Raw genomic sequence first — 19,274 nt, forward strand, 5'->3', positions numbered from 1 at the left:
GTCAAATGGCATTGTCATGTTTCCACTGTGACAGTTTATAATCTCAGTGTTTCCCATTGCAAAAACAATTGGTGACACCTGAAAATGCTGACGACAGCACTATGGCCTACCTGTACAGCCATCTGAAATGTGCAGTAAAGTCACTGTAGATGTTATAGGAGTCTTGGGAGTAACTGAGACACTGAATACGTACGTTTCACATTTCCATTGTGTAGAAATGTTTGTAATCCTACAGAATTGTGCAAAAGAAAAATATGCTACAGTCACTTGTGCACTGTAGAATACATGTAAACATAAAATCACTCATTTGGTAGAGCTGTGCACTAATGTGAACAATAAACAGCACATGTAACAGTACAGTAAATCATTCTGGCACATCCAGACGTTCCTGTCTGTCTGGCCACATATTTTCATCTACATCACAACAGATGTTATCCCTCGCAATGCAGCGAGGAAAGTATCTCCTGGAGTGGCGAATCCATCCTCTGCAGGACCCTGCTGTGATGTCGTCACATGCTGCATCCATGGCTGCTAGCAGGGCCATTTGCTCATGTGGATTTCATTTTTCTTGAGTACTCTGTCAATTGTTGAAATTGAAACAGATTCAATATTGCCAAATACCGTGTAATTCTCTATGACAGCGCTTTGTATGTCTCTCAGCTTTATTGCATTGTTTGCAATGACCAGTGCACAAATGGCTTCTTCTTGCTGTGGGGTAAGAAGGGGCCCTCTTCCGCCTCCGCGAGGTTGTCTTACAATCCTATGTGGTGCAGAGTGAACTTTTTGTGAAATTGCAAATACAGTACAGTAACATGTGATGTGTCTGAGATGTCACACTACAGTACAGTGTATTACTGTTTGCATACCTGTTTTCCCTACGGAATGTTTGAATGATTGAACTGACAGTAGTTCTTCCAATATTGGGTTGCACCCTTCGACCAGCCTCCTCCATGGTGAGGCCGTGATTGACAACATGGTCCACAATTGTAGCCCTTATTTCATTGGGAATCCGCCTATAACTGCCTCTTCTCCCTCTTCCCCTTCCTCCCCACATCCTCACCCCTCTTCCACGGTGCTGATCTTCCATTTTGTGTAACCGAAGTGTAGAAATGGTACACACTAGCTCCTGCGCAGTTTATATATGCTTGCCAATTGAGGATTCACAGGATTCATCCATAATTGACAGTGAACAAGTTGTTTGTCATTGGTTACAACTAAACTTTCACACGCCTCCTCATGAGTGACAGCTGTAATTCACCCGAGATCAATTGTTCAATTTCGGAGACATTTCCAGGAACAATGATACAGAAAGGTATAGGATTTGCTTGACAGATGGCCAATATTTGGCATGTGATAACTAGTTCAACAATTTTGTGTGTGATGACTCAAGCAATGGATGTATGACTATTAGTTTTATTGGGAACGACTATTCAGCATCCATAGGTATGATTACTTTTGACTGACATGACATAAGCAAATGGAAATGTCAGAAAGCAGCAGGGAAATGTATGGAAGCAACTGATTCATGTCCAAAATCATTTGCAGTTTGTTCAGAGAGAGGAGAAATTGCTACTATGATGTGCACAAATGACTGAGTGTTGTGGAGGTTGAACTAATAGTTATGAGAATTTCAATTCTGATCTGAGAAACGCACCAAAGCGACTGAGAAAAACTGTAACAGGAAGCAGGTTTAGAGGGGTCAGAGATTTCTTCCTGTTCTGCTGTGACCGGCTGGGGTTACGGCATGATTACTGTATGGTCATACTTCATATATTTATTGCTGTTTGTAACATGATTTGCTGTGTAAACTCAAAAATATCAAAGTGCCAAGCAAACGCTGAGACAGTCCATGAAACATTACAGGTTTTCTCAGTCGCTTTGGTGCTTTTCTCAGCTCAGAATGAAAATTCTCAAAACCTTTAGTGCAACCTCCACAACATTTAGTCATTTGTGCACATCATAGTGTCTCCTTCCTCTGAACAAACTGCAAATGCTCTTGGACATGTATCAGTTGCTTTCATACAGTTCTCTGCTGTCGACAACAAATGAACTCTACTCTTGGATGCTGAATAGTCGTTCCCAATAAAACTAATAGTCTTCATTTCATTGCTTGAGTCTCTTACTTACAAAATTGTTGAATTAATTTTCAAATTTGATACCTTTTGTTATTATTTTCTCCTGGAAAGTCCCTGAAATTCACCAATTTCTCCCACTGACGAGGGGATGTGGGAAGTATTAGTTGTAACCAATGACAGGCCACTTGTTCACAGTTACTCATGGATCAATCCCATGAACCCTCAATTGGCAAGCATATATGAACCGAGCAGGACATGGTGTGTACCATTTCTACAATTCTGTGACACAGAAATGGAAGGTCAGCATCGTGGAAGATGGGTGAGGATGCAGGGAGTTTGTCCCCCCTGCATCCTCACCCCTCTTCCACGATGCTGACCCGGGGAAGAGGGAGAAGACGCCAAACACATACGCAGATCCCTAATGAAAGTAGGGCAACACTTGTTGTCCATGTTGTCAATCACGGCCTCACAATGGATGAGGCTGGTCGGAGGGTGCGACCAAATGTTGGAAGAACCACTGTGAACTCAATCGTTCAAACATTTCGTAGGGAGAACAGGTATGTATAGTACTGGACATAATATCTCATGTTTAGTGTATATTACTGTAATTTTGCTGTAATCTGCACCACGAAGGACTGAAAGACAACCTCGCAGAGGTGGAAGAGGGGCCCTTTTTACCCTGCAGCAAGAGGAAGCCATTTGTGTAACGATGACTGCAAACAATGCAAGACAGTTGAAAGAAATTCAAAGCGCTGTCATAGAGGATAACGATGTGTTTGGCAATATTGGATCTGTGTCAATTACAACAATTCACAGAGTGCTCAAGAGAAAAGAAATGTGCACGAAACAATTGTACAAAGTGCATTTGAACCCAACAGTGAAAGACTGAAGGAGATGTACGGGTAAAACACGTCTTGTATGTATACTCTAATGTTCAGCACTGTAAACTGTTTTACTCTGTGTAGTTTCATGCAGTAGAAAAGCAATTCTGTGTATATACTCACAGAACATACAAAATGCATTATGTTACACAGGAAATGTTGTTACATTTCTCTCTCTAAAGCGTGGAGCTGGAAGCCAGAGAACCACTGCACACATTCGTACGTTGATGAGGCGGGTTCAGTCTGGCCAAAGGCAGATGGCGTGGAAGAAATCACACTGGACAGAGAGCAACCACTGATGTCCCACGGAGTGAATGTTACAATGTGTGCAGCCATCTCAGACAATGGCATCCTCACCCATATTCCCCTCCATACAATACACAACATCTCCTGACTCTTTTAGACACTCTTCACTGGGACATAGTCCCTGAGAATGAGTGGGGTGGAGGCCAACTCAACAAGTATGTTGTTGTTTGGAATAATGTCACTTTTCAACACTCACACATGGTCACACAGTGGTTTGAGATGACAGAACGCTGGTTGAATATCTGCCTCCCTACTCCCCACTCCTTAATCAGATAGAGAAGTTTTTCTGTGCCTGGAGGTGGGAGGTTTATGACCAGCATTCACATGTGCAAATGGCCCTGCTAGCAGCCATGGATGCATGTGACGACACCACAGCAGAGTAATGCAGAGGGTGGAGTCGCCACTCCAGGAGATACTTTCCTCGCTGCATTGCAAGGAATTATATCTGTTGTGATGTAGATGAAAATATGTGGCCAGACAGACAGGAACATCTGGATGTGCCAGAGTGATTCATGTGTGTTCAGTTACAATGTGCACCGTTGTATTGTTCACATTTGTGCACAGCTCGACCAAAACGATGTTTCTCATGTTTATTCTAAATAAGTGACTGTAGAGTTTTCTTTGGCACAATAAAAATGTGAAACACGCGTATTCAGTGTCTTGTACTCACTTACTTCCCTAACTACTAAAAAGTATATAGTGCTGTCTTGAGCATTTTCAGGTAGTGTCACCGAGTTCTGACCTTTTCTTGGAAAACACTGAGAGAATACTGAATACTCATAATGACAACATGACAAAGCTATTTGTCATGTTGTTCATCAAGATGGTGTCACGACTTCACATTTTGGTGACACTGGCAGCTTCATTGACATGAATACTTGCTTTTCAGGAATGGATTATCGATTTTGAGCAAGTGACCTGCTTTTCAAATTCAAATTTTTTTTTATTTGTCACGTACACAGTCATACACACTTTTGCAGGTTATCCACTAGGTTTTGCAGTTTGCACCAATTGTTTTGAGAAATACACTAACTGCTGTACAAATGTTAATAGTGATGTGAGAACAGCACCAAAGCGACTGAGAAAAACTGTAAACATTTGTCGTAGGCTCTGAGGTTTGTGTAATGGGCCCTGGATTCCTGTGGAAAAAGTACTTACAGCGTATATGTCAAAAATACTGAACTATGATATCACAAAAAACTATTACTGCAGGACATTTGTTCAGTAGCCTCCAATAGTTTGGATCAGATCTATTCATTCAAACTGACAACACTGTAGATTTAGTTAGAGGGGTATGGCGTTATTTTTGTGCCACTATTCTGAGCGCACGTAAAAACATTTGCATATGCAAGTGTTGCATTTTGAGGAGAAATTTATTTTGAGTGAAGAAAAGCTGAATTTGAGTGAAAAAAATTCATTGCTGCGTGCAAAAACTGTATTTCAGTGTTTGCTATTATCCACACACACACACACACACACACACACACACACACACACACACACACACACACACACACACACACAACAGCAGCCCCTCTCGCTCAGTTTTTGCATTTGCGCTCGCTCGCAGTGTGTTGCTCGCGCTCTCTTTCTCTACACCGTTATATACACAGAGGGGCGGAGTTTGAAATATTACTCTGTCTGTGTCACAAAATAAACTTTTAAGATATTTTCATGCGAGAATGTTTCTGTGTCAACTTCAAATATCCCCAGAAAGAGTAATATTTCAAACTCTGCCACTCTGTGTTACTCCGCCACTGCCTCGTTTGAGTTTTGGACGAAATGCATTCTGCGATATTGCATTTCGTCATTTCGAGCTGATTGGAGACCAAAACAGCCAATCAGATTTTTTTTTGTGTGTGTGGATAATAGCAAAGACGGAAATACATTTCTTGCACGTAGCAATGAATTTTGTTCATTCAAATTGAGCTTTTCTTTACTCAAAATAAATTTCTCCTCAAAATGCAACACTTGCACCTGCAATTTTTTTTTTACGTGCGCTCAGAATAGTGGCACAAAAATAACGCCACAGAGGGGGAGCTCAGTGTGAGAGATTTATTTCTTTAAACTCATTTATAATTTTATTGTAATTTAACAGCAAGGACACAGCTGTCAAATATTGTTAATGGGTCATAAATGTGCCCTCATTAGCACTTTCCCAGTTGATCTTTGACCCACTTGTTTCTATTTTTTAATAAATTTGACACATTTATTTGGATTATTTGTCATAATTTGTCTTATAGAGTTAGGAAACAATGTATAAATCAAAACTGATGTTACCTTACTGTAAAATATTGATTCCAATGTTACTTTTTGAGTAAGTAAGGAACATTTATTTATATAGCACATTTCACAGATAAAAATCACAAAGTGCCTCACAATAAAACCAGAAATACCAACACACATAAAATAATATAAAACAGTGAAAAAATTTATCAAAAGCTCATTTGTATAAAACTGTATTTAGCTGCTTTTTTTGACCATCTTATCAGTTTAAATCTACTGTTGGCCTAATCAGAGGTTTAAAATATGCTGATGCAGGACACAAACGTCACAAAGAAGCATCGTCCTTCTGCAGTGCAGAGTAGCCTTCAAAAAGATGAGCACTGAAGAATATTTATAGTTAATGACTAATGAAGGCAAACATGAAATGCACCAGCACCAACAAACACAGAGTGCTCACAACCATTTATAAAACATCATCCAACTAGTAGACAAACAAACAAACAAACAAACAAACAAACAAACAAACAAACAAACAAACAAACAAACAAACAAACAAACAAACAAACAAACAAACAAACAAACAAACAAACAAACAAACACAGAGGCTCGTCTTCAGTGTTAGATACAAAACGGTAACAACCTGACAGGTGATGCTGCTCAAAACCACTTTCATCACATCTGTGAGTTTTTTCATTCATTAAGATCGATGTGATGTGCTTACAATGCAGTTAAACAAACAAACAAACAAACAAAAACAACCCAAATAAACAGTCAAAAGTTTGAAAAAGAGCAGAAACATATCAACGTGAAGAATTCATGTCATGAAGAGATTCACACCATCATTAACAAGCTGGAGGTCAGTCACCTGCAGAAAGCTGAATAAAGACTAAAGAAAACTGAACCTGATGTCGGCCAATGCTACAAATATCAATGCTGTCACTGTGGTGTACCCATGATTTGTCCAAGAGATCATTTTATTCTATATTTGTGGATAGAAAGCAGTATGGTTACAACAGCTTACTGCATGACAGCATTGATAAACTCGGCTTTAGCTGATGAAGCAGAAACACAGATGAAGCTCATGTTTCTATTTTTCTGACAGTATTTGAGATCTGTGTTATTCTAGATGGAGCTTGTTTGTCAGACTTCACACAGTTTCATCTGAGGAGAGAGAGTATCCTCGCTCCTTCACCAGTTTCAGACTGACATATAAAATCTGTGACACATACGTTATTATTATTATTATTATTAGTATGGTAAATAAAGAAAGGTAAAACACTTGATTTGTCTAGCTAACTAAAAGACCTGCTGACATTTCCAGTTCACTGCTTGTGCCATGTCTGTTATTTAAATTGAACATTTGCTGGATTTGAATGAAATGTCATGACTCTGGTAAACCACACACAGAGGTACTAATCCAGTCCTGCCCACAAAAATTAAAATTTTCTAAAAGAATAGAAAAAAACTTGCTCGTCAAAATGATCTCATTGTTTAATATGATCCTCTTTATGTGGAAACCACCACATAATGAGTGGATTCATTAGAATATAATATTTCCTATGTTAGATATATTATCTTGTTTGCTGTATTAGATTTTGTCTGCACTCAGTGTCTGATCTATGAGCAGCAGCAGAAACACCTGCAGCTAACAGAAGCTCACATTCAGCTTCGTGTTCTCCTCCTTTTCCCTCTCTTGTTGAAGCCTGTGCTGCGTAGTTCATACTGACTGACACAAAACAAAGAAAGTCTGGTTTTCTCCGCCTCTTTGAAGTTTGAGAGAAGCTGACTAAAGACAAAGAGACTTTCTCACCTAAGAAAGTGGCGTTCAAATAAAACAACTGATTTCTCCAAAACAAACAAAGCTGGTTCTGGTTTTCTGAAATGTGAGCCTCCAAGAGAATCAGAACTCAGTACAAACAAAAGCTTTTGTTGGAGAGCTTCTGAAACTCTTAAACCTTCATGTGAGCTATTGATGTACTGGTTTATTTGTTCATATAAATATTCACATTTTTAACGATCTCCAATAATATGTATGGTGTCATACAGTGTATTTCAAAGACAGTGTGTGAATGTTGTATCAGTCTACTGTAATATTCTAGTATGGTGCAGTAATCAGCAGTGAGGAAACAGGGAGCAGACTTACCATAGTGCCCACACTGTATGTGGCTGCAGGACCAATGGTGTGGTGATAGGGGTCTGCGGTTGCATAGACTCTGCCGTAACTACATAAAAGGAAGTAGGAAGAATCAGCTTTTATTAAAATGCAGTATAAATGTACAGTTGCTTAAGCAACTGCTGCAAAACAAAGACTATAAACATATTTGAAAGATGGAAGGTGAAAAATGAAAGTTTGATATTAACAGTATTAGCTGGGACTCTATCCTATCTCTCAAGCCCGCCACCACCTGGGACGTGCTTTGTTTGCTTGTTATTCTCCCTCATCTGTCAAAGTGTTGCTCTGATGCACTTGGTTTGTTAAAATGTGACAGGAAAAGTATCTGAGCTCAAAGACACAAGCCTCAGTATAGAACGGCGTGCACGACAGTCATAGACTGAAGCACTGCATGTGTGTGCTGATTAAAGTACTCAAAGAAAAATGCTAGACCTTATAAATACCCGTCTATTTACAACGGCAATAATTAGGAATGGGTTGCAGCTTTCACTTAGCTGCATTAAGGCAGTGCTGAATTGACTCGCCGGGCCAGGTGAAACCTGGAGTTCCAACTCTCACTGGTGTTATATTGTGTACCAGTCTTTTCTGATTGGGAATTCAGTCAGAAATATTGTTAGCATTCTCAGCTTCAACTGTCAAAGAGTAATTAATAATATATTATCATATCTTGGAGCCACTTATTTTAACTGAGATCTATAATCATTTTCACTAATCAATCACACTAAAGGCTGGCAGGCCATGTAATGAAAATTATGCTTCTCTCAAAACTGATGTTTTAAACAGGAGGGCAGCATTGGATTTGTTTGATCTCCAGCATGAACGGGAAGAAAGGCTACAGAAACATGTCTGTGTGGGTTCTCAGTCATCAAGGTCATCTAATCTACAGAGCTTGAACATACCAACTGGATTTCTTTCACCTCTCATCCAAGAGGCTTCTTCATTTCTAAAAACCAGGTATGTAACCCCAGGTGAAGGTTAAGTCAGGTAAGTCATCACATGAGCCAATGAAAAGAAGGTGTGGGTATATTACCATTACTGAGAGTTACAGTTGAAACCATTGTGAAACCTTGCCCCACCCAATCATGTGAACTGAGGTCTGGTTGTAGGCGCCAAATGCCTGAGAAGGGATCTTTAGACTGTGTTGACACTGCACCACACGTGGCTGATAGATGGTGCTGTAGGCCACCCCTTCTGTTCAAAGATGGGCGTTCATAGCAGACATGGATCTTTTACTCCTCTTTCAAACCTTCTTGCATCCTTCATCTCTGAAAGAGTGACTTTTGACCTTTGATTTTTCTGAGCACTTCTTGATGCACTGCACAGCAAACACTGTGTGGCTTAGATGATTTTGGCGGTTTTGGTTGAGGGTGTGGCTTAGTCTGAGGTGCACTGGGATGCTCAAATTCTCCTGAGTTTCTCTGACAAAGCAGTTACACAAGGAATGATGATGTTGTTCAGTTTGTCATTTCTCCCTGGTTGGTGTTTCTTTTACATCAGGGATGCAAATCTTTAGGTGACGGCCAAGCAGAAACCAATCAGAATCAGAATCAGAATCAGAATACTTTATTAATCCTGAAGAAAATTATGGGTTACAGCAGGCAGCACGCTACGGCGCAAGCACACTTTCAAAGGAACCTTCTGACCAAACTTTACACAAATATCACATTGGAAAGACAAGTCAGAGAAGGTAGGCTGATAGGAAAAAACAACGAAAATACATAACATGAGGTGAGAGGAGGAGAAAAAAACTCCACTCAGACTGAGCTCGTACTGGGAGAACAGAAAAAACACCCCAGCACAAAAAGCACATGACTGTCAATACACCACAGAAACACAAGACAAGCAACAGGGGCGGGTAAAGGTGAGAGAGAGCCGGTGTAGACAAGGCATCCGGTCCTGCAGCATGTCTGCGCTGGTCCAGTCGACCGCCATCTGCCGCGGGAGGGGACAGGCATAGAAGGCGTTTGGAAAGGGAGGGGGATGAGTGTGTATCAGTGTATGTGTTCAGTTCAGCTGAGACAGTGTCCTTCACCCTGCCGGGCTAAGTAAACAGTCTTCCAGCCAACCCAGGTGGCCTTGCATGGGGGAGGAACAGTCTAAGCACAGTCGTTATCAGGGTGTTGTTGTTCAGCTCCAGCCTTGAGACCACAGCTGGCGCTGAAGTGGTAGCTGCATGAAGTGATGATGGTTTTTACTTTAGTGCGAACAACTCATGTGAATTTCAAAGCTGTTGTTCGACACTGGTCTCTCAATCTGCCGTTGGAGAGCCGCGAGCTTCTCCACGATGTTATCCAATTTTCACTCAGCGGTCTTATTCTGAGTGTTCACGGCAGCCTCGAGCTTCTCCAAGATCTTATCCGTGCTGCGTTCAATGAGCCCATTCTGAGAACTCACGCCTCGTCCTATCGTTTCAATCCCAGTGGGCAGCCTTGTGGGGGTTGGAACAGCCGATTCCGCTTTCTTTAATCTTTGATAAGCCAGGGCCAAGCCAGCTCCGATCAGCAAGAACCGTGTTATCATGGTTCCGAACAGGTAGATATCTTCAATGTCCTTGATCGACATTTTTTATTGTTTTATGTAAAGCACTTTGGTATGCCCAAGGCTTTTAAATGTGCTCTATAAATAAAGATTGTTGTTGTTGTTGTTGACAGTCCCGCCAGGTACACGACCCTCCAGTTCGTCCACCCGTCCATCGTGTATCCGGCAGGGAAAGTCCCTCCAGGACAGTCAGGCTCCCCCGATCCCCGGCTTCTCGTTGAGAAGCTGGTGTCAATTGCATTCAGGGACCAGTTGATCAAATCCATAATTCCTCTTTTAGGTTTTAGAGAACAGACTGTGAGAGACTGTTCCAGGGAAAAGTAAAAAATAGACTAGACTAGACAAGAACACAAGAAGCTAAGCAGGGAAGATAAGGAAAGGGAGAGGAGAAAAGTGTGACCGCCTTCGCCAAGAGCCAGAAGTTGAAGGTCATAATTCTCTCTGTGAGGGAGAAGGTTTTAAGGATGGGGCTGAAGGTAAACCCCCCCAAGATGGGTATGTTGCAGGTTAGTGTTAAAATTTCCACAACAAGGGCCTTGATCACCCCACATCTGTGTTCCAGATGGTGGTGGGAGTCAAACAACAGGTACTGGTCTGTGTGTGGGTTTCCAGTAAACTTCAATGCTGAGGTTTCCATCCTCAGTGCACACAGCACAGTCCAGAAACAGCAAACTTTTATCCTTTGTATCTTCCTTGGTGAACTGTATGTTTCTATCCACTGAGCTAACATGTTTGGTGAAAGGTTTTGATTCAGACTAAGGTGGCATCCACATATCTGTACCAGTGGCTGCGTGTTATCCTTTGGACAAAGCCAAGAGCTTTAGTTTCCATTTCCTCCATGTAAAGGTCGGCTGTAGAAACCATCGTTTCATTTAGAATATGTGGGATTGTGACTAATGGTTGATGATAAGTTTTGATTTAGATCTGCTTTCCACAGATATAATCATTGAATTTGGAACATGCAAAGACAACAGGAAGAAGCTCTTTCTTGATCCATGGATCTCAGTCTGTGTACAAGAGGAGCAGGCGGTCGGAGCACCTGAAGGCACACAATTCAATTCAATTCAATGTTATTTATATAGCGCCAAATCACAACAAAAGTCGCCTCAAGGCGCTTCATAAAGCTCCAAGCCGGTACTGTGAGGCGTCACACGTACAGTAAGTGTGATGGGTTTCTGCACATCATAGTAGCTGAGAGTGGCTGGACTGGCTCTTTGTTAAAGCATTGAATGCATCTTGATGCTGCTTTAGCCAGCACCACTGAATGTCTTTGTGTGTTAGCTCATGAAATGGGGCTGAGAGGTCACTCTGGGAAAGAACTTGCCTAAAAAGTTGATCATCCCCAAGAAGCACCGTAGGGCTGTGACATTTTCTGGTATGAAAATCTCATTAATTGCTTTGGTCTTAGCTGGATCAGGCTTGAGGCCCTTGCTTGTGAATACATGGCCAACATAACAGACTTCCTCAAGTTGGAATTTGGACTTCAGGGCGTTCAGTCTCAGTTGGACTTCCCTCACATGCTCGAGTTCCTTTCTGAGATACTGTTCATGCTTTCATATCTCTTCCACCAATGATTATGTCGTTGACCCATTTCACTACAAAGAATTACAGCGGGTATTCCTTGCCTGCAGAGTGGGTCAAAGTGTAGCTGTGCCAGCTGTTTGAATTTCCTCACCTCCATATGCCACCAGTTTGGTTTTCTGAGTCTTCTGTTTTGTTTCAGTCGGCGGGCATGACATTACATTTGACGGCAGCTCTATTGGTTTTTCATTGATATGCACAGTGGGGAATACGTCATTCCTATGCAGAAAACAGGGATTCCCAGTGTCTATATTGACCCCATTCACAAAGAACATTTCTTCATCACTGCTGGGCGCTTGCATCTCAACGCCACCTCCACAGTTGTTGCAGTTAGTTATTACATGTGCAGGACTCTGTTCTGATCGTGTCGCACTTATTTTGTGATGAAACTATCCACCTTTGCTGTCGTTTGGGGCTGCTATTCGAATATTTAGCTCATTTCAATTGCTTTGCTTAAGGTTAAGTCACTGTCATGCAGTAGTTGCTTTCTCATGCTGCCATGAATATATCGTATTCTTGCTCGTACACGGGCGACTTCTTGGCAATGTTTCCATTAAACATCAATGATTCTGGTCTACAGAATCCTTCCACATGGTCATTGATGTTTAATAGCCTTTGCTACGATAGCTGAACAACGTTAGCTGCTTGCTTGCTATGTCTTTAAAGGGCTGAGAAAACGTTTAGCTTACCGCTTTGTTGGCAGCTTTTTAGCACATGACCAAACCACAACTTCTGACATCATGTTTGATGTTTAGTAAAAACGCTGGGTTTATGATTGCTTATAAGCTTTTACTGTGTATGACAGTGGCGACATTACGTGCAAGCAGCTCGACTCCAGGGGTGGGAACCCGGTCCTGTGATAGACATTCCCACTGCATGCACAGTGCACTATTCACGTCGAACAGGTATGGAAACCCTCATTATTAAACAACACTAGTCACGTTCTACAGGAATCATCAAACCTGAGGAAAAACACAGGATCCTGAACTCTAAGACATTAGGAGTAATCTAATTTTCAGTTCAGTTCAGTTTTATTTATACAGTGCCAAATCACAACAACAGTTCCCGAGACACACTTTATGTTGTAGGTAAAGATCCCACAATAATAAACAAATAAGCACGGTATATGAGATTTCAGAAAGTCTTGAAAATTGTGAGCCAAAAGCCAGTCCAAGTCCAGACCTTGGACCATTTGGTGTTGTCTCTGGCAGGACCTTAAGAGATCTGTGCTCGCAAGCAATGTTGTAAAAGAGAGATAAAGGCATCCAGAAAACCATAACCATAGAAGAAGAAACATGGTCTATGCTTAGTTTTTCACAGGGCTCCATAGAATTGACCCACTGGTGTCAAGACAACCATCTCACCCTCAACGTCGCAAAGACAAAGGAGTTGATAGTGGACTTCCGGAGGTGCAGAGAAGTACACACCCCCATCACCATCAACGGCGCTGCTGTGGAGAGAGTGAGAAGCTTCCGGTTCCTTGGGGTACATCTGGCTGAGGATCTTACGTGGTCAGTACACACAAACAAAACAGTGAAGAAGGCGCAGCAGCGCCTCTTCTTTCTCAGGAGACTGAAAAGATTCGGCATGAGCCCCCGCATCCTCAGGACCTTCTATCACTGTGCCATTGAGAGCATCCTCACTGGATGCATCACCACCTGGTATGGCAACAGCACCGCCTACAACCGCAAAGCTCTCCAGCGAGTAGTGCGGTGCTCTGAACGGATAATTGGAGGTGAGCTTCCCTCCCTCCAAGACATCTACAGGAAGCGGTGCCTGAGGAAAGCGGGGAGGATCATCAAGGACTCCAGTCACCCCAGCCATAAACTGTTCAGACTGCTTCCATCAGGAAGGAGGTTCTGCAGCATCCGGTCCCGTACCAGCAGACTGAGAGAGCTTCTTCCACCAGGCCATCAGACTGCTGAACACGTCATAGACACCTCAGCTTCACTACTGGAACTTTAACACTATGCACTCCATACTGTACAGTAATGCCACTGTTTTGCACATATTCAACTCTGTATATGTTATATATTTTATTTATTGTTTACTCGATTTAATCTGTAAAATATGTGTATACACACACACACACACACACACATACACACACAGAAAAATATTTAGTATACACATCCAGAAATTTTTTTTTTGCATATACTATTATATATTTATTAGTTTCAGATGTAGCCATTCTTGTATTTTGCTTGTTTACATTATTGTATTTTGCACAACTCTGTTGCTTGTGAAGCTCGCACACAAGAATTTCACTCACATGTGCTGTACCAATGTACCTGCACATGTGATGTGACAATAAAAGTGATTTGATTTGATTTGAATTGTATGAAAATGTTCTTTTTCATATGAGCATACAGATGATGGTATGAAAGCATACCAGATAAAGTAAGAAACAGGATAAGATGATGCGACCAGTTTTGTTCTGTGAGAACGTTTTTTCAAGAAGGCTTCAGACATGGAAGAGAAAATATCGTACCTGTCACTATAAGCAGCTGCAGCAGTACCAGCTGGCTGTGCATATCTGTAGGCTGCATATCCTCCCTGAAGAGAAACAGAACAGTTTCAAATCGCTCTCATTACAGATTGGAAGAGATTATCTTCAAAATTCAACATCAAATCCAGACTACTGTCTTGGCCAGTTGGTCATTATTAGAAGAAATGCTTAAAAATCAATCTTGCAACTACACAGAAATGAAATATAAATGCATATCATTGGGCTTTGACTTACATATATTTCTGCCCCATAAAATCCATCCTGGTAGACCACACTGTTGACATAGAATATCAAATATTAAGCATATATTTAACATTGAAATATACAGAACTGACAGGGTGACGGGTTTTCATACTGAAAAATGTCCTAACTAAATGACATCATAGATGATCTGACAACATCTGGTAAACTGACATTAAAGGTAATTAGATTTCCTGATATTCTCCTCGAGCAAACAATACCTGCAAGGACTTCATTAGGATGACCGTACAGGACACGACCGCCTGTTGGGCTCTAAACAGCCTCATTTTGGTGGCATGGGCTTACAAAGAGCCTTCTTTTGAGATTCCACTTTCTGATTGCTTCACATAACTTGTGCAGATATTCATCCTCTGAAAATCACATTACAGTACATCCCAAAGTTGATTACTGGATTCAAATAGGATGGAAGCCAATGAAGTCCATTGAACTTGTCAAATATGCATTGTTGTGATTAAACTTTGATGAAGAGATGTATGCACATCATCAACAACAATCACAGGGTTTGGATTAACTGAAGGCTGAAGTAATAAATGCATGAACTAGTTTTTCAGCGTCACTCAGAGGCAGGATATTTCTAAGTTAAGAGATGTTGCACAAATGGAAGAAAGCAGTCTTACATAAAGACCATCCTGGTCTTTATGTCTTTAAGACATTGTGCAGTGCAGCACAAGCAACACATCCTGGCCCCACAGATGTAGAAAGGGCACCCAGAGAGAAGGGCCCAGAACGCAGCACAAACCAGGCACCTTGGCCCACCCCCTAAGGCGCAAGAGGACCAGCCGCAAAAGGTGCCAACCTGAAGGCAGGGAGGACACCCCAGGACCGCAGCAGCCAGCACGATGCATGGAAAAGAGAAAAGAAGGAAAAGAGAAGGAGCCAGAGAGCCAACTTGGAAAGAACTGGCAGGATCTCTCTAGATCAACACATGAAGAAGAGTCCCCTTATCTCAACATAGCAAACAACATAGGTCCCACCCCAACATAGCATACCACCCCCCACAGAGATGCCAAGGATAGCAAACCGGGCCACACACAGCAAACCTTCTGGCCACCATGGACACCATGTGTCATCCTGAAGGAGTGGATTACCTGTAGAACCTCTACATGGTCCAGGTATCGCCTTATGCTCCCAGTATCGACACTGACCGAGCCAAATACAAACTAGTAAAAAACAGAAACGATGAGAAAGGAACAAATATCGAGGGCCTGCACCTGTAAAACCACTCCTGTTTGGGGATTAACAACCCACACTGGCAGAACTGACTCTGATTAAAACTACAATTTTTGGAGCAGTGCATGTACCACACAGGTTAAATTATTTATTCAGTGGATATGACCAGCCTGCACCATTCCTCTCCTGCTGCCTTCTTGACCTTTATTTCTTCTTATGACTCCTTTATTTTACACTATTAATTTATTATTTTTCTTCTTCAGTGCCTTCATGTCCTGAAACACACACAAAAACAGTCTAGCAATTTCCTGCTCTATTAGAAGGTGTTTTTGTTTTCCACTCCCTGTTATCACATCAATGTCTTTGTATGTTAGCAAAAACTCACGTTCCATAGGTGGGGATAGGTGGAGGTGGAGGTGCAGCACGGAACGTGTTGTAGATGGCGCGGCCCCTGCCTCTCAAATGAGCCCCTCTATAGGCAACAGCTGCTCCTGCACTGGGGTATGGAAAACCTGCCACTGACAAAGATACATAAAATCATAGACTCAGTCGGCTTCACTGAACACACAACCACTTTATTACATCCTGGATCTTGATCTGAAATATGGCATACAATTTGAACATCTTACAGTATTCCCTGAAAACCTTTTGTCGGATCAATAACATTTAAATTTAGCATAAAGGGGTACACAGTGAGGAATAAATGTCATTACTGAAGATGTCTTTTGGAAAAGTGCTGTAACGGATTTTAAGGGTGTAATTCCTCTGCTGTTAACTTCTTCAAGGCCACGTGCCAACACAGTACAGAGCAGCTACTAATCTACTTCCAGAAAGGTTGAATATCTCTATAATAGTTTTGCTTCCTCACTGTGTACGGCCCTGGACTTTGGCTCCTCTGCAGAAGAAAGCAAGAAATCAGAAATGCTTGTGTCCCCGGTAAAACTCACAAACACAGAACTTAAAGAGGAAATTGAATCTCACTAATTTAAAAGATGTTTATTTAGCCTAGAGAAAGAGTTTGCTGTTCTATAAAAAGCTTTTCATAAAGCTAACACATCTTACTATTCAGCCTTAACTGGAGAAAATAAGAACAAAGACTTAGAGGTCGGTTTAACCAAGTATTCCTTTAACCTTAAGTAGTAAAGACTTTCTGAACTACTTAAAAAATGAAGTTTTAACCATTAAAGAAAACTTTACTTATAAGAATCTCAAAGATGTATCATTACATAAAGCTAGTTTTAGTACTTTTGACATTTACTTTGACCCTCTCTGTGTCCATCAGACCTTATTTCTCAGACACTGTTCCGAGAAGTCCTACGATTTGTTAATGCTTTACTCTATATCTGCTAGTGGACTATGCACAACAAGCCAACCTTCCTTTTAGCTGGAAAATTCTCTGGTTAGAGTAGATGTAAAACAGCTGGCTGATCATCTGCAGATGTGTGTTTGTGAGGAGCGCTCACACTGCAAGGAGAAAAGGAGAGATGTAACATTTTCTACAGCTGCTTCACTACCACTTTATTTATTTAACTCTTTTTCTCCAATTGATCTTTCTGAGTTAACTTCACCAATTACTTCCTCCAAACCATCAACGTGACTTTTAGACCCCATTCCTACGAAGAGATCTGCTTCAATCTTAAACATTCAGTCCCTATTAATTGCCTACATACCACAGGCCTTTAAGGTGGCAGAAGATAAAGCGTTACTTAAAACTAAGGTTATTGTACTCGGCTCTAAAAATACTAGAAATGCAGTTTTTAACCAGACTCTTCCTCTGGATGGCATTACCTTGGTCTCCAGTAACACTGTGAGGAACCTTGGAGTCATTTTTGACCAGGACATGTCCTTCAACGCACATATTAAACAAATATGTAAGACTGCTTTCTTCCATTTGTGCAACATCTCTAAAGTTAGAAATATCCTGTCTCAGAGTGACGCTGAAAAACTAGTTCATGCATTTATTACTTCCAGGCTGGACGACTGTAATTCATTATTATCAGGAAGTCCAAAAAACTCACTGAAAAGCCTTCAGCTGATCCAAAATGCTGCAGCAAGAGTCCTGACAGGGACTAGAAAGAGAGCAGATTTCTCCTGTTTTGGCTTCCTGTTAAATCCAGAATTCAAAATCCTGCTCCTCACATACAAGGTCTTAAATAATCAGGCCCCATCTTATCTTAATGACCTTGTAGTACCATATCACCCTATTAGAGCACTTCGCTCTCGCTCTGCAGGCCTACTTGTTGTTCCTAGAGTATTTAAAAGTAGAATGGGAGGCAGAGCCTTCAGTTTTCAGGCCCCTCTTCTGTGGAACCAGCTTCCAGTTTGGATTCAGGAGACAGACACTATCTCTACTTTCAAGATTAGGCTTCAAACTTTCCTTTTTGCTAAAGCATATAGTTAGGGCTGGACCAGGTGACCCTGAATCCTCCCTTAGTTATGCTGCAATAGACGTAGGCTGCCGGGGATTCCCATGATGCACTGAGTTTTTCCTTTCCAGTCACCTTTCTCACTCACTATGTGTTAACAGACCTCTCTGCATTGAATCATATCTGTTATTAATCTCTGTCTCTCTTCCACAGCATGTCTTTATCCTGTCTTCCTTCTCCCACCCCAACAGGTTGCAGCAGATGATGCAAGATGTGAGTGGAGGTTGAAGGGCTTTTAAAAACTGCATTTTAGGTGGTATATTTGATGTCGTAAGCCCCGCCTCAGTACAAAGATGGTCGTTCACAGTGTATATAGATGCTTCTTTCACTCCATTTTCAAACCACCTTTAGATGCAGATGTACAGCCAAGTCTTGTCCTGATGAGGTGGCTCTTCGATGTTGTGCCATGTGTTTATGGAGTGGCTGTTTGGTTTCTCCAATGTGGAGGTGTAAGCACTCGTCAGTGCACTGCACCACATGCACTTTGTTGCTAAGTTTGTGTTTGAGAGTTTTGTCTTTTTATCTGAGGGTGTAGCTAGGTCTGAAGTGCACTGAGATGTTGTGCTTGGAGAAGACTCTCCTGATGCTTTTCTTTCCAAGATCCTTAGATTACAAATGTGAAGGAGTTCAAGATTGAGAGGATGCCTGTTTTGGGGATTCTCTTTTACAAAGTGCTAAAATATGTGTTAGGAAAGGGAAAGGGCCGAGGAAGTGACAATTCTGTAAGCCAGTGGATCTTTGTGTTTCCCACTTTCCCTTTAATATTAGTTCCCCTTTTGCCTTTTGTTTTATTTTTAATGTATTACAAAAACATCTGCAGAATCCATCAACTAAAGCACAAAGTGATTGTTTTTTTTATAAAAAGGTAAAGGATTGGACATGTGGGACAAATGTTATTAAAATTAATAAATAAAAGAAGCAGTGTGTGTAGTCCAGCAGAGTTAAGCACACACAGGCCCTTCAGCATACTCCATCATTTATCTGTGAGACCACAAGATGTCAGTGCAAACACACGGGATGCATTTATGGCTGCCACTATGACAACCCTTCATACAGTGCTAGTCCATGATATATCTAACTGACATAAGCATAAATAGATACATAAAGTTGGAGAGTCTTGTCTAACCT

The 19,274-nt window shown here is 41.4% G+C and overlaps 1 protein-coding gene across 5 annotated transcripts in view; it reads right to left on the bottom strand.

The window, feature by feature from the left end:
* Positions 1-19,274, bottom strand: part of rbfox3a (RNA binding fox-1 homolog 3a) — a 598,584-nt gene that overhangs the window by 18,761 nt on the left and 560,549 nt on the right. For all 5 annotated transcript variants that reach the window (XM_080305712.1, XM_080305714.1, XM_080305711.1 and 2 more), the window contains 4 exons: positions 16,106-16,238; positions 14,524-14,563; positions 14,272-14,336; positions 7,632-7,710 (listed from right to left, as the gene is read on the bottom strand). In XM_080305712.1, the coding sequence (XP_080161838.1) occupies positions 7,632-7,710; positions 14,272-14,336; positions 14,524-14,563; positions 16,106-16,238 (317 nt within the window). The remainder of the gene's footprint in view (positions 1-7,631; positions 7,711-14,271; positions 14,337-14,523; positions 14,564-16,105; positions 16,239-19,274) is intronic.

This window comes from Astatotilapia calliptera, chromosome 8 (assembly GCF_964374335.1).
Source record: "Astatotilapia calliptera chromosome 8, fAstCal68.1, whole genome shotgun sequence".
NCBI lineage: Eukaryota > Metazoa > Chordata > Actinopteri > Cichliformes > Cichlidae > Astatotilapia > Astatotilapia calliptera.